Below are 22179 nucleotides of genomic sequence, written 5' to 3'. Positions count from 1 at the left end.
ACAGTGAGACATCCCAGCTCTAGGAAATTGAGAGCAACACTCTTCTCATGTGAGGTTTCCCAGCTTCAGGAATCTGAGAGCCCCACCATGAAGTGTAACATATCCCAGCTCTGGAAATTGGGTACAGTACCATGAACAGTGAGCTACTTCAGTTCCAGGAATCTGGGAGTAGCATTAGAATAAAGAAAGTTGGTGATGTACTTTGGTATATTTTGAGTTGGAACTTGATGGAGAAGGGCCACAGTTTAGGGGCCCCCTGCCATTGCATACAAATTCATTAAAAAATCTGCAGTGAAATCCCGTGAGTTATTTGTTTGAGAGCTGTAAATGAATACTGATTGACAACATGTTAATGTTTTGTAAGAGGAATAACGTGACACATTTTTTGAAATAGATCTGTTATCTAATTCAGTAGTTCAATCTAATTAATTGCTTTTATTTTCCAAATTACATTTCAGTTGCATGAACATGCAGCTTATCTAGTGGATAGTCTGTGGGAAAGTTCCCAGGAACTTCTGAAAGATTGGGAATGTATGGTAGAACTGCTTCTGGAAGAGCCTATACAAGGAGAGGAAGGTAAATTCAGGAATCTTACCTTAATGTACAAGTCCATGTGGGCTTAATAGACTATGTAAGTATATGTAAAATATCAAGCATTGTAAGTGATACAAGATATCTATCAGTCACATGTACATCGAAACACACAGTGAAATGCATCTTTTGCATAGAGTGTTCTGGGGGCAGCCCACAAGTGTCGCCACGCTTCCGGCGCCAACGTAGCATGCCCACAACTCCTAACCTTTAGGTCTTTGGAATGTAGGAGGAAACCGGAGCACCCAGAGGAAACCCATGCAGACACGGGGAGAACGTACAAACTCCTTACAGACAGCGGCCGGAATTGAACTCGGGCTGTTGGCACTGTAATAGTGTTGTGCTAACCGCTACACTACTGGTGGTTTCCTGAATTTTCCAGTAGCATAACAATTTCAAGCTCTGTTCATCTGATATTTTAAAAGAAATGCTTGGTCATGCCATGTATTGAGATACAAAAACAAGAAACCCTTCATGTATAATTCTGAGAGATGCACATGGGAGAGTGCAGCAGTCCAAATAATAATTTACTTGCTGAGATTGACTTCCCAATGTTTGATCTCTGATGACATGTTTACCTCCAAATTTCGCTGTAATTACTTAAGTCACATTAGTGCAAATTCAACATGGAAAAATACACAATGGACTAACCAGCTGGGAAAAAGCCAGCAAATGCTATACAGTATATTGAAAGGATAATTATAAAACGGAAGTTTTATTTGCTCGTAATACATTTTTACTTGGTGTCAATATTATTAACCAGAATATTTTGTAATGTTGAATTTGCTTGATCTTTGCTAGGTATGACTGACAGGCAGGAGACTGCACTTATAGAGCTAATGGTGTGTACAATTCGTCAAGCTGCAGAGGCACATCCTCCAGTCGGAAGAGGAACTGGCAAAAGGGTAAGGGAAAAAGTTGCATTGTCAGGTCCATGTTTTCTGTTTAGTTCATGCAAAATATTTCTATTATTTTTCAGAAGTCAATACCAAGTACAGCTTCATTACTAATATTGAGTAGTGGCCATATTTAAAAGTTTAATAAAAACCTACATTTCAGTTGTAATTAATATTCAGGACTCTGCAGTATAAATACCGGTTAAGTCATTTTATTTGAATAATCACAATTGAGGGGAAAGGATTGTGCAAGTAAGAACTATGTTAGTTAATTCTTCATTCCAAATCCTTCATGCATCATAGTTTGATGTGCTCTGGATAAATTGAATATACACTTGAATCACAACCTTGAAGATGGACAGTGGTGCACATCTCCATCCATTCCCAGAAGCTCTGCAAGGGCATTTGTTCTTTTCTTCTAAATTGCAATTTTTCTGTTGTGTGGCTACCAAAATTTAACTTGGTTTTCATCATTTTTGAGTTGATCAGATATACAAGATGTCTGAACAAACTTGTCCAGATCATTTTTTTTTGAAAAAGAAGCTGTAATCCATTCTGCCACAGCCACTTAATTGAACATAAACTGTTCCTGAAAGATAACATTCATAATGTTGCAATACAATTTCTCTGCAGGTGTTGACTGCAAAGGAGAGAAAAACACAAATAGATGACCGGACTAAATTGACAGAACAGTTCATTGTAGCACTTCCTATGCTGCTGGGAAAGGTAATTTTTTTGTCTAGTTTTGAACACTTGGATGATAAATAAGATGCTATAAGATATCACATGTGACGTTGGAATGTGCATTTTACTAACTTTAGATACTGCTTCTGTGTTCCAGTATTCAGCTGATTCTGAGAAAGTGGCAAATTTATTGCAAATCCCTCAGTACTTTGATCTGGAGCTTTATAGTACTGGAAGAATGGAAAAGGTAAGGGATTACTGGAATTATTGTATAATACATTATATTTCTATATTATCTCAGAATCACAGATTAAATAATACCTACCCGTGAGTCACTTACAAGGCAGAAATTCCATTTCTAAATTCAGGTGAGATGTCAAAAGTTGAGTGTGAACCTAGAATATTTCACTTGTTTTCTTGATCTCAGTACCTTCAACTTATACTCTCTTTGATACTTCTATTGATGTTGTTTTAGCACCAGTGTGAAAATATTACTCACAAGTAACTACTCTGTACTGATAGGCACAGAGCTTAACTCCAGTGTATTTCAAAATATGGTCTTGTATTGGATTTTTATTTCCATTATTAAAACAAAAAGTATGGATGGTTCAAAGAAATGTTGCCATTTACTTCAAATGAAGCTCAGCACACTAAGTTGATGTTTGTGATCTCAAAGTGAATTTTCTGTGCCAAACTTTATTTAAAGTAAACGGCAGACAATGTGTTTTAAAACTGTGTATTTGGGGTGAACATCTTGGAGAAAGAAAAATGTTCAATCCCTGAAATGCAGGTGAGGCTGTTCTCTAAATCACTGAATACTGTTTAGAATAATTGAAGTAATTTCTGACCTACATTATCCCATTTATCCAGCTGAAGGAGGATGTTTTGGAGATGCTTTGGGTTATGTTCTGAAAACTAATGTAATATTGTTCCACATTGGATCTTCAGCTCTAGGTGACAGGATGTGATTTCACTTTTGAACCACATGAGCACAGTAGAGTCCAGATATTTAGCCTCAGAGAGGGAGTTGCATATCATAATACTGTATGTTAGAATATCCCAAAAAGAGTGAAAAGCCCCTGTAGAGAATTTGTTATCTGGGATTGGAGTTTGATCTTGACCCTGGAGTTTGCACATTCTCCCTGTAATTGTGTGGGTTTCTGCTGGGTGCTCCAGTTACCTTCCACATTGCTCAATTTATTGGCTACCGTAAATGACCCCTTAGTGCTGACGAGCGGCAGAAATTATTAAGGGGCAAGGTGGTTGATGGGCATATTGGAGAATCAAGTATCAGGTGAAAATGAAGTTGGAAGAGTGGGCAATAGGACTGATTGCTCTGCTGGGAGTTAACATCAACTCAATGGGCCAAATGGCTGCCTCCTATACTGTAATAAGTAATGCATAGTGGGAGACATAAATCCTGCATGAGAACTTGAAATTACTCATTTAAATAAGGAATATGTGCTTATTTCACATGTTTCTCTCCCAGCATCTAGATGCATTATTAAAACAAACCAAGTTTGTTGTTGAAAAACACATAGAGTCGGATGTTTTGGAATCTTGCAGCAAAACGTATAATATTCTGTGTAGTGAAGAATACACAATCCAGAACCGTGTTAACATTGCACGGAGTCAGATGATTGATGAGCTGGTAGAGCGATTCAGCCAGTCAGTTGAAGACTTGTTGCAGGAGGTGAGTACAAATTCTATCAATAAATAAATCAGCTTAAGAGTGATAGAAATGTAAGAACTGCTGCCTTTGTGAAATTCAGTATCAAGGTTTACTGTACGTGCCTGAGTTTTTTGTTAAATTCCTTCTGCTCTTTTATACGGCATGGTGCAGTTAGAAGTATATTTGCAATATTTTGATTATAGCACAAATTCTAATGAAGATGACTTGAAATTCTGGGAAGTTTTAATTTTGTGATGACAAAGCTGGAGAGTAGGGCAGCATTGGACAGAGTCCCTCATGGTTGGCTGGTACATAAGATTAAGTTACCTGGGATCCACAATGAGTTGGTAAATTGGATCCAAAATTGGCTTGGTCATAGAAACAGAGGGTAATGGTGAAAGTGACACAAGAAAGACTGCAGATGCCAGAAATCTCGAGCAACACACAAAATGCTGGAGGAACTCAGCAGATCTATGGAGGGAAATGGACAGTCAACATTTGGTCAAGACCCTTCATCAGGACTGGAAAGAAAGAGGGAGGTAGCCAGTATAAAACGGTTGGGGGGTGGTGGGGGGGAAGGGGTGCGGTGGAGCAAGAGTGGGTGGGTGATGGGTGAATCCAGGTGAGAGGGGGATGATAGGCAGGTGAGGGAGGTGAAGAGTGGGAATGATGCGAGAAGCTGGGAGGTGATAGGTGGAAGTGACAAAGAACTGAAAAAGATGGAATCTGATTGGAGAAGACAGTGGGCCTTGGAATAAAGGGAAGGAGGTGAGGAGGGGAACTGGACCGAGGAATGTGTGGGTGATGGAAAAATCGAGAGGGGAGGGAAAAGAGAAGATCTTCCCATCCTTGTCACTTCTAACTATCACCTCCCAGCTTCTCTCATCATTCTCACTCTCCACCTCCCTCACCTGCCTATCATCCCCCTCTCAGCTGGATTCACCCATCACCTGCCTGTTCTTCCTCCACCCACTCTCCTTACATTTTTTTTTAATACTGGCTTTCTCTCTCTGCCTTTCCAGTCTGTTTCTGACTGGAGGATCAATGCTGGGACCTCTGTGTACATATGTGCGCGCACACACACGTACACAGAGAGATTTGGATGAAAATATAGATGGTCTGGTTAGTAAGTTTGCAGAGGGCATGAAAATTGGTGGAGTTGTGGATAATGAGGAAGGTTGTCAAATGATACAGCAGGATATAGATCAGTTAGAAATTTGAGTAGAGAAATTGCAAATGGAGTTCAGTCTGGACAAGTGTGAGGTGATGCTGTTTGGGAGGTTAAAAGCTGGAGGAAGGTTTCTGGTAAATGGCAAGACCCTTAGAAACATTGATACACAGTTGTGGGGGGGGGGGGGGGCGTGGGGATGGCGGGCGGTTCTTGGGATGCAAGTCGATAGCTCCCTGAAAGTGGCAGCACAAGTGGATGGGGTGGTAAAGGTGTACGGCACACTTACCTTCATTGGTTGGTTGAGTACAAAAATTGGTAACTCGTGTTGCCGCTGTATAAAATTTTGGATTGGCTACATTTGGAGTATTGTGTGCAGTTTTGGTCACCACACGACGGGAAGGATGTGGAGGCTTTGGAAAGGGTGCAGAATAGGTTCACCAGAATGTTGCTTGGATTAGTGTGTATAAGCTTTAAGGGAAGGTTTGACAAATTTGGATTGTTTTCTCTAGAGCATTGGAGGCAGAGGGGGCAACCTTGATGGTCTTTTTCCCAGGGTGGATATCTCAACTTCTATAAGGGTATAGGTTTAAGGTGAATGGGGGAAAGTTTAAAGAAGATTTGCAAGACTTTTTTTTACACAGAGGTGGTAGGTGCCTGGAACATAGTGCTTGGGGAGCTGGTAGAAGCAGGCACAATAGTATTTCAAGAGGCATTTAGACAGATCCATGAGCAGGCAGGGAATAGAAGGATATGAACCACGTGCAGGCAGATAGGATAGCATCATGATCAGTGAAAATATGATGGGCTGAAGGGCCTGTCCTGTGCTATACCATTCTATGTTCTAAGTTTTACAGAGGGCTATAAAGTAGAACTTGCCTTTATTTGGCTGTTTATTTAAGGAATTTCTAATACTTAACCAATTTTATTTATCTCAAGGGCGAAGAAGCAGATGATGATGACATTTATAATGTTCTCTCTACTTTGAAGAGATTAACTGCCTTCCACAAGTACGTAAGAGTCGGTTTCTACTACATATTAAGAAAGTTGTCTTTCAGATGCTAGATATAGGGGGTGATATTGTATTGCTTTGGAGCAAGTGGAATGGAGTGGTAGAATGTGGCTTTAGTTCTGTGTTACCCGAATGGCAAGGTCTCAACTGTTTCTTGAAGTTTAGATGCCCGTGGGCTAATTTCAGACCACCCAGAATCTGCCACCAAGGGTGGCTTTACTTAGAACACTGAAAGAAAAGCTTTTATCCAGAATTTCAATAGTGAAAGATGGTCATTGATGGAAGCTTTTGGTTTTGTTTGGGGTATTTTGGAGTATTCAAAATTAACATTAAGTTATAGGCTTGAAACTTGCTGAAAGTGCCTCATTGCCCGTATTGCTAATAAGATTGCGCACTTACCTGATTCGTGTCAGGAAGGTAGAACTTTCTATGTATTTAAAAAAAAAACACTCAAAAGCATCTAAATAATTACAATCATTAAAGCAAACATTTTTTCCATTGAAATTAATGGCTTGATGAACCCTGCAACATGATACGGGTCTGCTGTAATATTCTTCCTCCTTGCTGGGGAATCCAGTGTTCAGAGTCCACTGGTGGAGTGCATTTGGGAAGTTGCAGGTGGAAATTAGACAGCAAACTTGAGACTTGCCCAGAAATCTCGAACTTTCTGCCACTTGCAGGAGATAATCAGTTTGCCACAGAACAATTAGCATTTCCCTGAAAGATCCAGCCCATGGTCTTCTGAAAAATTTGTCTATCATGGGCAAATAATTAGCAATTATTTTGAAAGAGCATTCAAGAAATAGTGTGATGGTATGTTGACTGTGCTATTTGAATATTAAGATTTGTAATAAAATTGAGTAAATTTCGCAGTCCACCCAAGTTTTGTGTGATTTAATGAATGTTAGGAAGTATGATTGTCAAGTGTTTACTGTAATTTCTATAGAACTATTTTGAAAAAGTACCATTTGATAGAATTAGGTATAATTTTAATTCAGAATTTTTCTTTCTTTCAAGTTGTTTCTGTCATTGATGTAATTGGTAGATTATTAGAAGAGAATTGGTTAATGTGTTTGAAAGTTGGTAGTGCTTTTATTAAGTTGAACTGTTCCATATGGAAATAGAACAATAAATTACAAGTGTTGTTTGTCAGCTTAAAAAAAACAAGATATTTTTTTAAAACCATGGTGTGTGTGTCTGTTTGTGACTGGAGAGCTACTGAACCTGATCTTGAGGTTTTCTTTGTTTTAACTTGTGATTTTTTTTTTGTTTTATCAGTGCTCATGATCTCACAAAATGGGAACTGTTTGGGAACTGCTACAGACTTCTGAAGAGCGGAATTGAACTAGGTTCTATGCCAGAACAGGTAAGAATCTCTTTAAATACTTTGGTGTGAGAGTTTTTTTATCCAAAATAATTCTTCCTTGTGTATATCTGTTTTAAAACATTTAAAATATTTGAATACTTATCTGCTGATTGGATGCTTATCATATGCATGAAAGGTATTTAAATGTATTAAATGTAAGTAAGATGCATAGTGCCAGGTTTCAATTCAACTAATTAACATAAAATAACTGAAATGTTTACTGTGTTTTTTCATATCTTTTTAATATAGCCTTTTGTTCAGTTTTCTAATGTGGATATCTTTAAGATTTTCTTGAAACCGTTCTGCTCCTTGTCTATAGAATGGTCAAGTTTAATTATTATTTTGTTTGTTTTATTGCTTTAGATAGTGGTCCAGGCACTCCAATGCTGCCACTACTCAATTTTGTGGCAGCTTGTCAAGATAGCAGAAAGTTCCCCAACTAAGGTGAGGAAGCAGTCAACAATACTGACGTTATTGATTTTAAAACAAAACTACTTTTAAAACATGGAATTGTGCCTGAAATAGTGGTTATGACAATTTTTCCATTGCATTTGGGCTGTTGTCTCTGTGAAATTTGTATAGAGGTATCTCTAAAGAGTCTCTGAAACTGCACACTTACCTTTTCTGCTTTGCAACTTAATACTGCGATGTGACTAATGCAATTATATTACATTATTAGGGTGCTGATATTGTAAGATTTCTAAATAGATTAGTGTCATTTCTAGAAAGAAATACTTGAAATTAGAAACAATTTTTTGGAAGTAATTATTTACTATTGTTTGGGATACAATAATTTTCAATACTTTTTTCTTTGGTTGCTTTTACCTTGTACAAAATCTCCAGCACTTAATTCATTTTTCATGTTAAAGGAGATTAAACCTCTGTTAGTAAACAACTGTCCTTTCTGCTGATGTAATACATGAGCTAATGCATAACTTTACCAAAAGAACAGTTTTCTAATTTACAATGCTAGTTATAATTACACAGGGTCTTAACCAGATGACTTTTCAAAATATCACTTGAATTTTTCTCAACTTATGTTGGAGTGAAGTAGTTTGCAAAGTGACTAAAATCGAATGGTGAATCTCAGTTATTTGTTCTGTTGCACAATAACAGAGTTTCTTCCTTTAGAGGTTAACAAGTTGTTGCATTCCTTTGTGAAGTTACCCATAAGAGAACAACTGAAGGATTAGGGACTCTTCATCTGAAACTTGAAATGTTGACTATTTCTCTTGCCACAGGTGCTGCCTGGCTTGCTAAGTGTAGCATTTTCTGTTTTGGTTTTCAGATTCCCAGCATCTGCAGTTTTATTTAAATTTTCATTTAGGATTAAGGATTTGTTTTGAGAAATTAATATCAAGGAACTACATCAGCCCCTAGTATAGCCCACCACTGTGGTTGAAAATGCTGTTTTTTGGAGAAGGTATAGTTGGCGTATATCTGCAAAAGCAATTCATTCATTGCGAGCTTGGAAAAGAAAGAAATGGGCCATGAAAGTTCTGAGGTGCTGGGAAAGAATGAGCTGTTCCAATATCATGTGTTTTTTTTATATAACTTTCTGCTTTCTCATGCAATGGAAAACTATGACCCTGTTTCACTGGAGTTCAGTTGTGTCCATGGTCAGTGGGATACCAGACTGCTCTGCATCCATGTGCACAGCTGAAATTTTCATTAATAATGGGCAACACTGAGAACCCTTCTTCCATTGCAGGATTTCAAAACTTCTCTTTCTATGTCTTGCTGTTTGACTGTTTTCAGTTTTATGTCAGTAAATGTAGCCTGAGGTGAAGTTGAAAGTAAGAAATTGTATTTGAATACCACTATGCTGAAAGACCAGAGCAGAGTGGAACATTGCCAAGTCCAAGAGTTAATATTAAATGCATTCTGCTCCTTCACTGCTGTAATTATTTAAATAGTAATTTGCAATGCTGCTTTCAGCCCTGGATATTATTGCTGATTTTAAAAAGCAAGATTACTCAGCAAAGTAGGCAGGAGAGTTGAAAGCAAAGGGATTAATTTAAAACCAGGGAGTGTGCTGGTGCAGTAGAATGAGTAAGTGTGTCCTGGGATACATTTGCTTCAGAGAATAGAGGGGGGGGAAAATTTGATGTCCTGAAACTGTCAATCAGTTTACTTTCTTAATTATTTAGTTTGCCCTGCTGAGCCATTCTCATACTTGTGCTATTGGTGTTAACAAAAGGGAAAAATGGCAACAGTGGAGGAGAGAGCAGCCAAGGTAGAAGGATAAAGTTGCTGTAGAGAGGAGGAGATATTTGAATAAAAATTTTGAGCTGCAAATATTTTGCATCGTCTCCTTTGGTCTGGCATGAGGAATGTGCAATTTCAGTGGAATGCAGCTAAGATAATGGAAAGGATAGTCAAAGAGTTACCTTTGTCATCATTCAGCTTTGGCTGTCATTGCAATAGGATATTATTATATAAATTAAAGTTATTTAATTCTCTTTCAGGATGAACTACTTGGTTTGAGAAAAACAGTGAAAGCATTCTGTATTGTCTGTCAGCACTGTTTAACAAATGTCAACCCTTCTGTCAAAGAGCAGGTAAATACATCTAATAGTGGTAAGACATTTTATGGGAAGGTGGTAATAATGATAAATTGGTGGGCTGACCACACTATTTAAAATCCCATTTCCCTTGAATTTGTTTAGCAAAGTGAAATACAGGCTTATAAAGACTGAGTTGTATAGATTTTGTTTGCATTTGCTCTTTAGCAGAAATTATTTTCAACAAAAATAAATGGATGTTGTGATAAATCCAGCTAAAAGATTGATAATAAACAATGTAACTTTAAGATGAAATGTAAATTCTTACATGTTCAAGATTTCATTTTGTTTTCAGGCATTCATGTTGCTTTGTGATCTCCTGATGATATTCAGTCACCAGTTGACAACTGGTGGCAGAGATGGACTCAAACCCCTTGTTTACAACCCAGACACTGGGCTGCAATCAGAGTTGCTCAGCTTTGTAATGGATCATGTATTTATTGATCAAGATGAGGAGAACCAGAGCATGGGTGAGAATGTCTATGTGAAATTAAAGTTCTTTGTTCATTTAAAATAAACAAGTTGATTAGGGATTGTTGGCTGCTTCATGTACTCATATCAATGTCATTTATGGAAAACTTCACACTCTCTGATTTTAATTATTTGTGCGTATCAGATTTTTTTTATTTTTGAGTGGTTACCACTATCAATATAAACACTTAATGTTTCAGACATTCAGTAATCACATTTAATAACACCAGTGATGGATAAATTACAACTGATTTAAAGCGAGTTAAAGTTTTAATTTCGGTATAGCTTGTAATGCTGCACTGTTAACTGTTTAGCTGTACAACCCCCCAGCATGTGTGAGTAGCAGCAGTTATAATAAGGCTATTTTGATATGGCACAGTAGAGAATAAAATGTAAATTTTAAACATACTTTACTCTTTTTTTGTGTTCAGAGGGAGATGAGGAAGATGAAGCCAATAAAATTGAAGCTCTCCACAAAAGAAGAAACCTCCTGGCAGGATTTTGCAAGCTTATAATTTATGATGTTGTGGATATGAATGCTGCTGCAGACATCTTCAAGCATTATATGAAGGTAATTTTAAGGAATGATTTTTCAAATTAGAATTAAATACCATGACATTGGAATTAGTTTAACCTTTATTATTGCATGCAGTTCAATCTTCAGTCAGATTTACTGGAGCAGGAACCTGACACCTCTTGTGTGAAAACATTGATGCTAATGACATTGTTAATTGAGCTCAACTATTTCAGCACAGAGAATAAAATTTGTGACCACGTGGTGTGTATGGCTTAGCAGTACATTTAGGCTGTGCCTTTACCCAATAGACTTAAGGGGAGCACAGAAGTTTTGTTTTGGCAGGCTAACTGCAATTTATGCAAACTATTACATTGGCAGCTCAACCTAGGAATGCTCTACTGTGTACTACAGTTGAATTAATTGATGTTTATTGAAGTTTTTTCCTGAGTAAGTATGGGTAAAAATGAAAGTAACATGCAAAAGGAAACAGCTCTCACGTTTATGTATCTTTTAAAAACAGTATTACAATGACTATGGAGACATCATAAAAGAGACATTGAGTAAGACCAGACAAATCGACAAAATTCAATGTGCCAAGACACTTATTCTCAGTTTACAGCAGGTGAGGAACTTATTTTAGTCAATGAAAATTTTTGAAATAAGTTCAATGAAATGCTAACTTTCACTCATTTTGTTTTAGCTGTTCAATGAGCTTGTCCAGGAACAAGGCCCTAACCTTGACAGATCATCAGCCCACGTCAGTGGTATTAAAGAACTTGCTCGACGGTTTGCTCTTACATTTGGTCTGGATCAAATCAAGACCAGGGAAGCTGTTGCCACCTTACACAAGTGAGTAGCAGCAGAGCTAATAAGTACTTTAACTACCAGCATCGTACTTCACTGAAACACTGTCGGAGTTAACATTTTGATGCTACTTGTAGCAGCTTTATTTTTGATGTATCATACTTTACCTTTGTCCCCTTCATTCTGATTGGCCAGTGGAAAAAGTCATCTTAAAATCTTGCATAATGCAAAGAAAAGACTTACTGGATTTCCCCTAGGTGTTGATTTTGGAGCCTTTCTTCATTGCCAGCACCTCTCTTGTTGAATTCTTTTTCCCACTTGATGGTGTAATATCTTGTATGATGCATGTATGCCAAACATGCATTGTGTGAATGATTTCTTTGTATTCATTTCTGCTGCTTTCAAAACCTAGAACTCAATTTGATTTTTCCCAGTGATTTTTTTTTATCCACACTATCGCTTTAAAATATCTGTTTGGCTGCGCCACTAAAACTTTTCCTTCATTTTTGAATTTTGCTGTATAAGGCATATCACTCTTTTAAGGCTCTTTTTCCCCAAAATATATTGTGGACATTTTGGAAAATGGGCATTGGTTGAAAAGCAAAAATGTCCCTTAACAGTTGTTAAGAGTTGTTTTTGGTTAATTTCTTGGACTGGTTTTAGTTATTGCAAAACTGATCTTGCACAGCTTCTCTAAAAGCTATTGGTCTGTTCTCACAACAGGGATGGTATAGAGTTTGCTTTTAAGTATCCAAACCAAAATGGACCAGACTATCCGCCATCAAATCTTGCTTTCCTTGAAATTCTGAGTGAATTCTCATCTAAGCTTCTGCGACAAGACAAAAAAACTGTGTAAGTAAGATATTGTTAAATAAGTTTCTAAACTATTCAACATACTTGTTTCAGTAGTTTTGTTTTTATTAGGACTGAAAGGCGGCACAGATGCATTGTTAGAATTTTTCTTAAGTAATACCAGGGCTATATGTTAAAATGTTGCATAGTACTTCTATGGAAAATGGGTATGTAATAATATCAAAAACAAATTTTTCAGATGTTACTTAGTTGTCTGTTCAGTTATTACAGTCATGCATTTGGGTTTCTTCAGGCATGCATACCTGGAGAAATTCATGTCTGAACAAATGATGGAGCGAAGAGAGGATATCTGGCTGCCCCTGATCTCCTATCGCAATTCATTGCTAACTGGTGGTGAAGATGACAGAATGTCAGTGATCAGTGGAGGCAGCAGCAGTAAAGCTTCTACAATACGTAGTAAGAAAGGGCGTCCACCTCACAGCAAGAGGCGAACTGAAGGTAAGTAGCAAAGCCATTCAGTTTTGGCACCCTTAAATTATGGAGAAATTTCACTCACTGTTAAAATATTTAAAGCAGTATTTTAAAATAAAACTGTAAACCAATTGTAGATGTGAATCATGCCTGACAAATTTAAGAATTTGTTGAGAAATTTGCAAAAGAAAAATGAGTGGATATTCTGTGCACTCGTTTTCACAAGATGCTGAATAAGATCCTAAACAGGGATTTTTTGTTTAAAATAGTGTGTGCAAACATGTATGTGGTGGCATAGAACTGGAAGATGCCTGAAAGATAGAATGCAGGAGAGCAGTAACTAGTGAATAATGATACTAGCTGTCTGCCAAGGATCACTGTTTGAACCATTAATCTTAGTATTCACAAATTAAAAATGATTGCAGAAAATAAACAACAGATACATGGGGAGTGAGACAGAATTAATATCTAACTTCCATAACATTTCATTAGAACTGGAGAAAAATAGGAATGAGGAAGTTTTAAAATGTAGGCAAAGTGTAAAAGGGAAGGAGGGAACATAATTAAATGAAGGATTTTATGCAAGGGAGAAGGATGGGTAATGGATTAAGTAAAAAGAAATACAAAAGATGTGAAGCAAGATGATGTAAATAGGAATAACAGTTGACATGTTACAGTAAAAATATAACAATGTTGGAAATACTCCTCAAATGAGGCAGCATCTGTGGAGAGAGAAACTGAGCTAATGGGCAGGATCATGTTTTATGGTTGCCCCTGTGTTGTACCCTGTAGTCACACTAACCTTTTAACAGCCTGGCTTCAAAGGTCCTTCTGGCATCACTATCTCATTTGTGCTGTCAGAAGGCCTTTTCTGTGTCTCCAAAGGTCTCTGATAATCAGAGACATTTGAGGAAAAAAGTTGAAAAAAGATCAAATTTTTTTAAATTATTTTTTTTAAAGATTATTTAAAAACATAGTGAACTGTTGTTACCTAATCAAAAACACAAATTGCAGTGAAATAAAGCAAAAATAAATGTTAACATTTCCTAAATTTTTGAATGAATATCCGTGACGCCATATGAATGTAAGACATGCTGATGAGTGTAAAGCTGAGGGGCGAGATACTAAGTCAGTCTGGCTCGTCCGCTCAACGACATTTGGCATTCCAATCAAACATTTAAGGTCAATGACATGGTTCCAATGAACTCCATGGGGGGGGGGGGGGGGGGGGGGGGGGGGGGAGGCAGTGGAAATAGTGTTTTTTTAAATCCTATTGAAAATCTGTTGCACTTTTAATGTCAGATGCTCAAATACCTTGCACTTAAAAAGTTCGTTGGAGCTTCAGTGCATTTCACAAATGCTGAAGGAGCTTCAGCATTTAACATTTGAATGTTGAACATTTAACATTGAAATGGCCTGTGCAATGTCAGCTTTCTTGTATACCATTTTGCAGAAGCAGCATGTAAAACAGTCTTGTAGATCAAAAAGAATTTGGTTTGTTTTGCAGATTACAGTATTAGCTTCTTTCTGCCAAAGCAATAGATGTTGGGATCTCACTGCATGAGAACAGGCCAAAGACAGCCTAAGCTTATGTGCTTGATTGCTTTCAAAATAAAAAGTTTAGTGATTTTTACAGTGAGAACCAAACCAAATCAAATCCGTTTTGATTGCCCCATGTCTCCAGCCACACATTCATTATGACATAGCCTACTAACACTTTGTTAGCTCCTACATGAAGAATCAGTCAGTACTAGAACAAAGTATTTGAGGGTATCTGTGAAACTTTAGATCAGCTTTAGGTGAATTGATAACAAAATAAAGAAAATTTCTAGAAACTTCAATCTTTTTCAACTACACCTCATCAGTAAAGACCTTTTGAATTATTCCATAAATTGCTTCCACAATATTAGTTCAGTATAGGACAAGTCAGAAACCAAATACAGCAAAGATGACTTTATTCCTTTACAGCATTATGTATTTTTACTTGTTTTTGTAGAAGAAAGTGTGGATAGTACGTGGATGAACAGGAATGATACCATTCAGACTCCAGCAGTTATGCATGCTCCACAATTAACTTCTACAGTCATGCGGGAAAACCCTCGGCAAGCAGCAGAACATAGTATGGAAGATCAGGAATCTGAACGTGGATCAGAATCAGATTTTGTGCAGAAGTGAGTGAATTTTTTGTAGAAATTCATGAACAGCATTAAATGCTAAATGATTAAATCCAGTACTTGGTGGGTCAATCCATGTTTTCAACAACATGAATACCTTTTGGTATTTTTTGTTTTCTGTCACCTGCAGATTCTTTTATCTGTTTAGAATCTTAAAGACTTATTTTTTGAAGTGAAACCTTTCCTGTTTAGCCCTCAGATGCAAATGACCTGGTTGGGCCAGCACAAGCTGGAGGAGGCACACCGAAAAGACAGAGTGGCCATGAACTACATGAAAGCAAGAGGTGGTGTAAGGCAACCAGTGTAAGTTCATGAAGTGCATTTTGGAATTTAGTTGTCAAGATGAGATTGTGCTGATATCAAATTAATTGTGATACTGTGTTGCAATAACTATTGAAACACTTGCATTTGAACTATTAGATTAAGATTTTAATGAAATTCTGGTCTGACGTGGAAGAAGTATTTTTAGATTGTGAGTTTACACCAGCAACTGTTTATTTAACATGATCAAGTGTGGATTTTCTACAGAAATGGTGTCTTAAAGCTACACTTATCATTGCTGGAAAAGTGCTGGCAAATTGTTCCTTGATAAGAAGTCCATGTGTATAATCTCTCTATAAAACAAGTGGCTGACAAACAGATTAAGTTTAAGCATAACCAGCTTGAGTACCTGTCAATTGAAGATGCTTGGCTCTGAATGTCATCTGTTCTAAAAATACTTGATAAATACTGTGCGCTGCCGGTCCTTCCGACCAAGGGTGAAGAACAATACAGTGAACTTTGTGGCTTACTGAACCTACCAGTCGCCATAGCATTTCAGGTAACTTTACATATCTGCAAAGTATTTATTTTTTTCTGCTTTTGTAGAAGCTGCGACAAGAAGAGCACCATTAAAGAGAAAATGCAACAAGAAATGTGGAGTTATACAGTTATGTTTCTGAGAAGAGTTATGATTTGGAGTTGAGACATTTGATTTAATTCAGTAAAGTTTGTTTCTCCTTGTGTTTTATATTTGCCACCATTACAGGAATTCACCTTGTCTCAAGGCAAATATTGATAAAGTGTGTTGTATTAAATATCACAATGGTTCATAGTCAGAGGGCACCTATTTGAGAGGAATTTTAAGGATAACTAGTATTTTTTTTCCAGCAAACTTTTTCAGACTGCTATCAAATTGAATCTAAAAAGGAACAGTTCTACAATTTTGAGTATTTAATTTTCTTTGTCTCCTTGTACAGCCGCAGCCACAGTTTAATGGAAGATGATGCAGAACCAATTTTTGAAGATGTAATGATGTCATCGAGAGGTCAGTTGGAGGATATGAATGAAGAATTTGAAGACACTATGGTTATTGATCTGGTTAGTGGTCATTTATATATTTAAAAGTGATCTGTATTTAATAATAAGGGAAGAACTTCGCCTTAAGTCCTTTTGACGATTTAGTTGAGCGTAAACTAAATGTTAATATACAATGAGGTGTTTATAATTTGCTTTTGAGGTGTTAGTTATAACAGTGATGTTTGATTTTATATCTTATGGGCAGTTTATAATAACTGTATATAAATATTTTTGTTTTTGCCAGATAATGAAAGTTTTAATTGATTCATTGTCTAATAGAAATTGTACCAGTTAGCTTGATATTATAAAGTAAAAATAACAATAATGAAAATACTCAGCAGGTCAGGCAAAATCTATGGAGATGAAAACAATTAATATTTTTTGTCTGTGACTGAAAGAATAACTCTTTCTCTCACTACAGGTGCTGCCTGAGCTGAGTATTTCCATAATGATCTATTTTTATTACACATTTCCACCATCTGTTTTTTGCTTTTGCTTTTTGACCACTCAAAGTTTAGCTTACAAATTCATTAGAATTAGCCAATTTAAGAGATTTGTGCTTATAATTTTGCTCATGAAACACTGTCACACGTGGGGAACAAAGGAAACATTACTTCGAACTAAATGGATAGTGGGATTGATTTCAAAACATCCTCATTGCTACAATGTTAGGATTATTGTACTAATATGTTCAGTGTCCTTGAAGAAGGAAATATGTTGTAGCTGTAGTGAAAGCTGTGTTTGTCAATAGGACACTTCCATCTGTTTCTGAGCCAGTTTTGGCTGTTAAACATTGGGATTGCACACATTTTACTTCAAATGTATTAAGAAATTGCATTACTTGAATAAACAGGTAAATGCAATCATCAGAATAGCTATAATGCCAAAATAAGCTAATTTTGTTTTCCGCTAATGAACGTGGATGATGACATACATACCAATCTATTGCCTGTGAAGATGACAAAATAAAGACCAGATACTACATTCAATTTCCTGTTCTAATTTAATGTAATCTACAGGATGTTGAAAATCAAATATTAATGGAAATTGATCTTCAGTGTTTAAGGGTCTGTAACATGGACTAATAACATGCCATTATTCTTTCAAATAAGCTCAATATATATCCTATTACAGCCCACAGCTAATGCATTTTTAATCTTGGGTCCTCAAATATATTTGGACGGATATTAAAGTTTTCAATGGTTATAGCAATAACTAAACTATGTTTGCAGCCTCCATCACGAAACAGACGTGAACGAGCTGAACTCAGACCAGATTTCTTCGATTCCACTGCCATAATGGAAGACGATTCGGTATGTCTCAAAGAATACTTCAATCTATGATACCTGCTAAAATCCATGATGAATTCTTTTGAGTAGTTATGCCAGTACATATTTAACAGCTGCAGTAAAACATGAATCAGGAAAAAACTGGGAATTGGAAATAATTTGTTATTCACACTAATATTCAACTAAACTAAAAACTTTGTTTTCTGATTTGGTGGTGAAATACAATTGCAGTCTACAAAGAATAACAGTTGTCTTGACAGTGAATTGTTGAAGTGTTATTTTCTGGCAACATTTATTTTAACATTTCTTGTCACTATGTTAAAATAAAGTAACTCATTAGCTGTTTTATTGACTAATGCAATACACCAATAAAAAATTATTGTAATAATCTGAAGAGGCATGACTACAAGAATCCAGACTTGTGGTTCTTCCCTTGGGTAAATGACAAACTCTTTTTCTACAATCAAGAATTGTTTTTCAATACTTTATTTTTAAGTATGGCATGTCAGAGTTATTCTCATCACTATTAAAATTTGAATAATGTAATTTATGTACATGATTTTTTCTTAAGAGTTAGGTGATTTTTAAAAAGGAATTATAAATGTTATTTTTATTGCTCTGTTTTTATTTGGTTTTAAAAATGCATTTTAAGTGTGAAACTTTAAGTTTTAAACATCTTCATGATGTTTAGTCGCACACCATGGAGACCACCTGCCAACTTGATGTGCTCAATTCACTATGCAAAGTCGAGCTTATCGTCATATGCACAGGTGCAATGAAATTAGTAAATTGGTTTCTTATTGTTACTCAAGGTACAGTGGAAAAACTTGTCTTGCATATTGTCCATACAGATCAATTCATTGCAACAGTGCATTGAGGTGGTACAAAGTATAACAATAACAGAATGCAGAATAAAGTGTAAGAGTACAGCGAAAGTGCAGTCCTGGTGGACAGTAAGGTGCAAGATCACAACGAGATACATTGTGAGGTCAAGAGTTCATCTTATCCTACTAGGGAATCATTCAGTAGTCTTAAACAGTGGGATTGAAGCTGTCCTTGAGCCTGGTGGTACGTGCTTTCAGGCTTTTGTATCTTCTGCCTGATGGGAGGGGGGAAAAGAGAAAATGTCCAGGGTGGGTGAGATCTTTGATTATGTTGGCCGCTTTACTGAGGCACCAAGAAGTGTAGACAGTCCATGGAGGAGAGGCTGGTTTCCGTGATGTGCTGAGCTGTGTCCACAATTCTCTGCAGTTTCTTGCGGTCATGGGCAGAGCAGTTGCCGTACCAAGCTGTGTTGCACCCGAATAGGATGCTTTCTGTGGTGCATCGATAAAAATTGGTGAGGGTGAAATGGGACGTGCCAAATTTCTTCACCTCCCTGAGGAAGTAGAGGCACTGGTGAGTTTTCTTGGCTGTGGCGTCAACATGGTTGGACCGGGACAGGCTTTTGGTGATGTTCACTCCAAGGAATTTGAAACTCTTGTTACGGACTCAGTGAAAGTCCCTTTTAGATAGAGAGTGTGTGTGTGTATGGGGCGTGCTTACGTCAATAGAAGATAAAGGACGTAATGACGCTGTTGAAGAAGTCAGAAGAAGGAGGAGAGAGAGAGAGAAGGGAGAGAGACACCAGCCTGCTAGTGTTCTCTATCGATGGATGAGAAACAATAACTGTGTCTGCCACTGAAATCCATGTATGGAAGTTGGAAGTAATCCGGTGGAGTTCACTTTGTTGCTGACCTGTAGAAGGAAACAGGTATTTGTGTGTGGACGACCACGATTCGGATGCTTTTCGGGGTGAGGATGTCACTACTGAGTAAACACTGAAGTGTCGTTTGGGTTCCATGGTGGAACATTTGGATTTCGTATGTACTCTCTCTCTGTTTTTCTACATCTACGTCTTATCTTCTGACAACGGTGGTTGTTGAAGAAACCCTTGCTCATGTTTCACCTTATGGCTTGCGGAACTGAACTTTAAGAACCATTCCGGAACTGGGAGTTTTGGACTTTGCCGCCCACACACACACGAAGAGTTTAGTTTTGGGGTTAACGTTCAAGGTTTAACATTTTTGAATTCTAACATATTAACATTTTTACTTTTATTTTACGTATTATCATAAGTAGTGATTAATAAAATAGTTTTTAACACTGAATCATGCTCAGTGTGTTTCTTTTGTTGCTTGTTCGTGACACTCTCAACCTTCTTGACCTCAGTACCATTGATGTAAACAAGAGCATGTGCACCACCCCACTTCCTGAAGTTGATGACCAGTTCTTTTGCTGACATTGAGGGAAAGGTTGTTGTCATGATACCATATCACTAGACTCTGTATCTCTTTCTTGTACTCCGACTCATCGTTATTTGAGATATGGCCCAATTACTTGCAGCAGCATCACAGGCACATAGCATCATATAAGCAGCAATCACAAGAGAAACATAAATTGTACACAATTTTTTTTGTTACAAGAAATCGCAATTAGAACAAAAAGAAGTCCATTTTAGTGCAAAGTGGTCCATCGTGGTCATAGTGTTGCTAAACTGTAGTGATTAGGATTTTGCTGGTTGGTTCAATAACCGAATGATTGAAGGGAATTAGATGTTCTTGAACCTGGTGGTGTGGGACTTCAGACTTATGTACCTCCTGCCTAATGGTAGCTGTGAAAAGATGGTATGGCCTGGATGGTGGGGATCTTTGATGATAAATGTTGCTGCCTTGAGGTAGTGCCTCCTATGGATACCACCAATGGTGGGGAGGGATGTGCCCATGATGTATTGGGCAGAGTCCACTACTCTCTGCAGCTTCTTGTGTTCCTGTGCATTTGATATGCCTTACCAGCAAAGGACAGGACAATTAGTTATCCTGCATTGGAAGTTTATTACCAGTTCTTTATTATATGTTGTGAATTTATGAATGTGTATTTGTAAATTTAGTTTTTGTATTCACCATATATCTCATTTTTACATATGTATATGCTTTGAATTTGAATATTTTAGAAATATTCTGAACTGTTTACGATTTATCTCCACCCTCAAATCTGACGATTGAATTTTGTTTTCCCTTAGGGCTTTGGAATGCCTATGTTCTGAGAGACTGCTGGAAGTTTTATATTTTTAAGAACTCCATCGTCTAAAGAGAATTCAAGATCTAAATACTGTGACAGCAACTTTTAAACTAAATTTTACATATTCAAGATCTGATTTATTTTTTATCAAAGGATAAACTTGATGAAGATTTGATTATGATAAATGGGGAAGCATGAAGAAGGAAGCACTAATTGTCTGTTTCTGAGACAGATTATTCTTATGGACCGAAAAAAGTGGCAACTTCTTCGAAGAATTACACCCCCACCCCCCCCCCCCCCCTTCCCCACCCCCAAAATTGATCTGACTCACAGACTGTACCACTGCTGAGGAGTGCTAACAGTAGGATTAAAAGAAATTGTTATATATATCAACCAGGAATAAATTGTATTGAAATCATGAAGGCATATTTAAAAAGATAGGGTGGAACATACAGCAGATGACACCAAAAGTACAGAGATCCCTATGAGTTTTTGTAATTTTTTTCTGCTGTACAGTTTAATATAAAGAACTTTTGAGATCAGCAGTTTATGTTATGTTTTTTAATTCAAGCTTAAATTTTTCAGAGGGCAGCAATGCTGAAAAACTAGGTTAGGAGCAAGGCAATTTTCTCACACTGGAGTTTGGTTTCTTTGTGGTACGCATTTATTTTCTTGAGGGGGTGGGATGGGTAACTGGAAATCAATTGCAAAAAGTATATACAGTACATGTATAAATGGATAGTAGGTTCTGCGGGGGCTTTTTAGATATGAGAAGTATTGCTGCCGCAAAACACAGGTAACAGAATAATCCAGAGGTTTCCTTCCTTTTTATTACCAATGTCTTATGTGTATGTCACAGCAAGCTACTTCTTTTCATAATAAAAGCTGCCTTATTTACTGTGAAAACTACTCATTAGCTGCTTTAAGTTTGACTTCATAAAGTTGAGATGTGCATTCTTATCATAGTCCTGTGCATTTTGCTTTTGGTTTCAATGTTCTGAACACAACAGGTGAAGTTTAAAGGCTTTGGATAGCTTCTTAAAGTTCTGTTGATTGTGATATGTTCGTTATTAGACAACAGTTAACAGTATGTTTTATTTACAGAAAGGTTGTATAAATCAATGCTGTACACTCCCAGAAGTGTAAAAATTAGGTTAAGAGCACATTTCATAGTAAAATTTTGATGCCCTTTTGCCCTTGATTCCAGATTTACTGTATGCAGTAGTAAGGAATACCCACTTTTTTGACTTTCACAATTGTCTAAATGTACTTTTACAGATAATGTTAAT

The 22179-nt window shown here is 36.9% G+C and overlaps 1 protein-coding gene across 1 annotated transcript in view; it reads left to right on the top strand.

Annotated features, from left to right (window-relative positions):
• LOC127571428 (cohesin subunit SA-1) overlaps positions 1-21799 on the top strand; it is a 178698-nt gene extending 156899 nt beyond the window's left edge. The window contains exons 15-34 of the mRNA XM_052017770.1: positions 459-576; positions 1393-1496; positions 2121-2213; positions 2329-2418; positions 3661-3864; positions 5951-6021; positions 7302-7389; positions 7753-7833; positions 9858-9950; positions 10249-10423; positions 10856-10995; positions 11462-11563; positions 11642-11790; positions 12469-12597; positions 12851-13056; positions 15026-15200; positions 15396-15506; positions 16442-16562; positions 17774-17854; positions 20892-21799. Coding sequence (XP_051873730.1) covers positions 459-576; positions 1393-1496; positions 2121-2213; positions 2329-2418; positions 3661-3864; positions 5951-6021; positions 7302-7389; positions 7753-7833; positions 9858-9950; positions 10249-10423; positions 10856-10995; positions 11462-11563; positions 11642-11790; positions 12469-12597; positions 12851-13056; positions 15026-15200; positions 15396-15506; positions 16442-16562; positions 17774-17854; positions 20892-20915 — 2355 coding nt within the window. The 3' untranslated portion in view covers positions 20916-21799. The remainder of the gene's footprint in view (positions 1-458; positions 577-1392; positions 1497-2120; positions 2214-2328; positions 2419-3660; positions 3865-5950; positions 6022-7301; positions 7390-7752; positions 7834-9857; positions 9951-10248; positions 10424-10855; positions 10996-11461; positions 11564-11641; positions 11791-12468; positions 12598-12850; positions 13057-15025; positions 15201-15395; positions 15507-16441; positions 16563-17773; positions 17855-20891) is intronic.
• The last annotated feature ends 380 nt before the right edge of the window (positions 21800-22179 follow it).

Source organism: Pristis pectinata, chromosome 6 (genome assembly GCF_009764475.1).
Source record: "Pristis pectinata isolate sPriPec2 chromosome 6, sPriPec2.1.pri, whole genome shotgun sequence".
In the NCBI taxonomy this organism is placed as follows: Eukaryota; Metazoa; Chordata; class Chondrichthyes; order Rhinopristiformes; family Pristidae; genus Pristis; species Pristis pectinata.
This window is presented reverse-complemented; position numbering and strand designations above follow the sequence as displayed.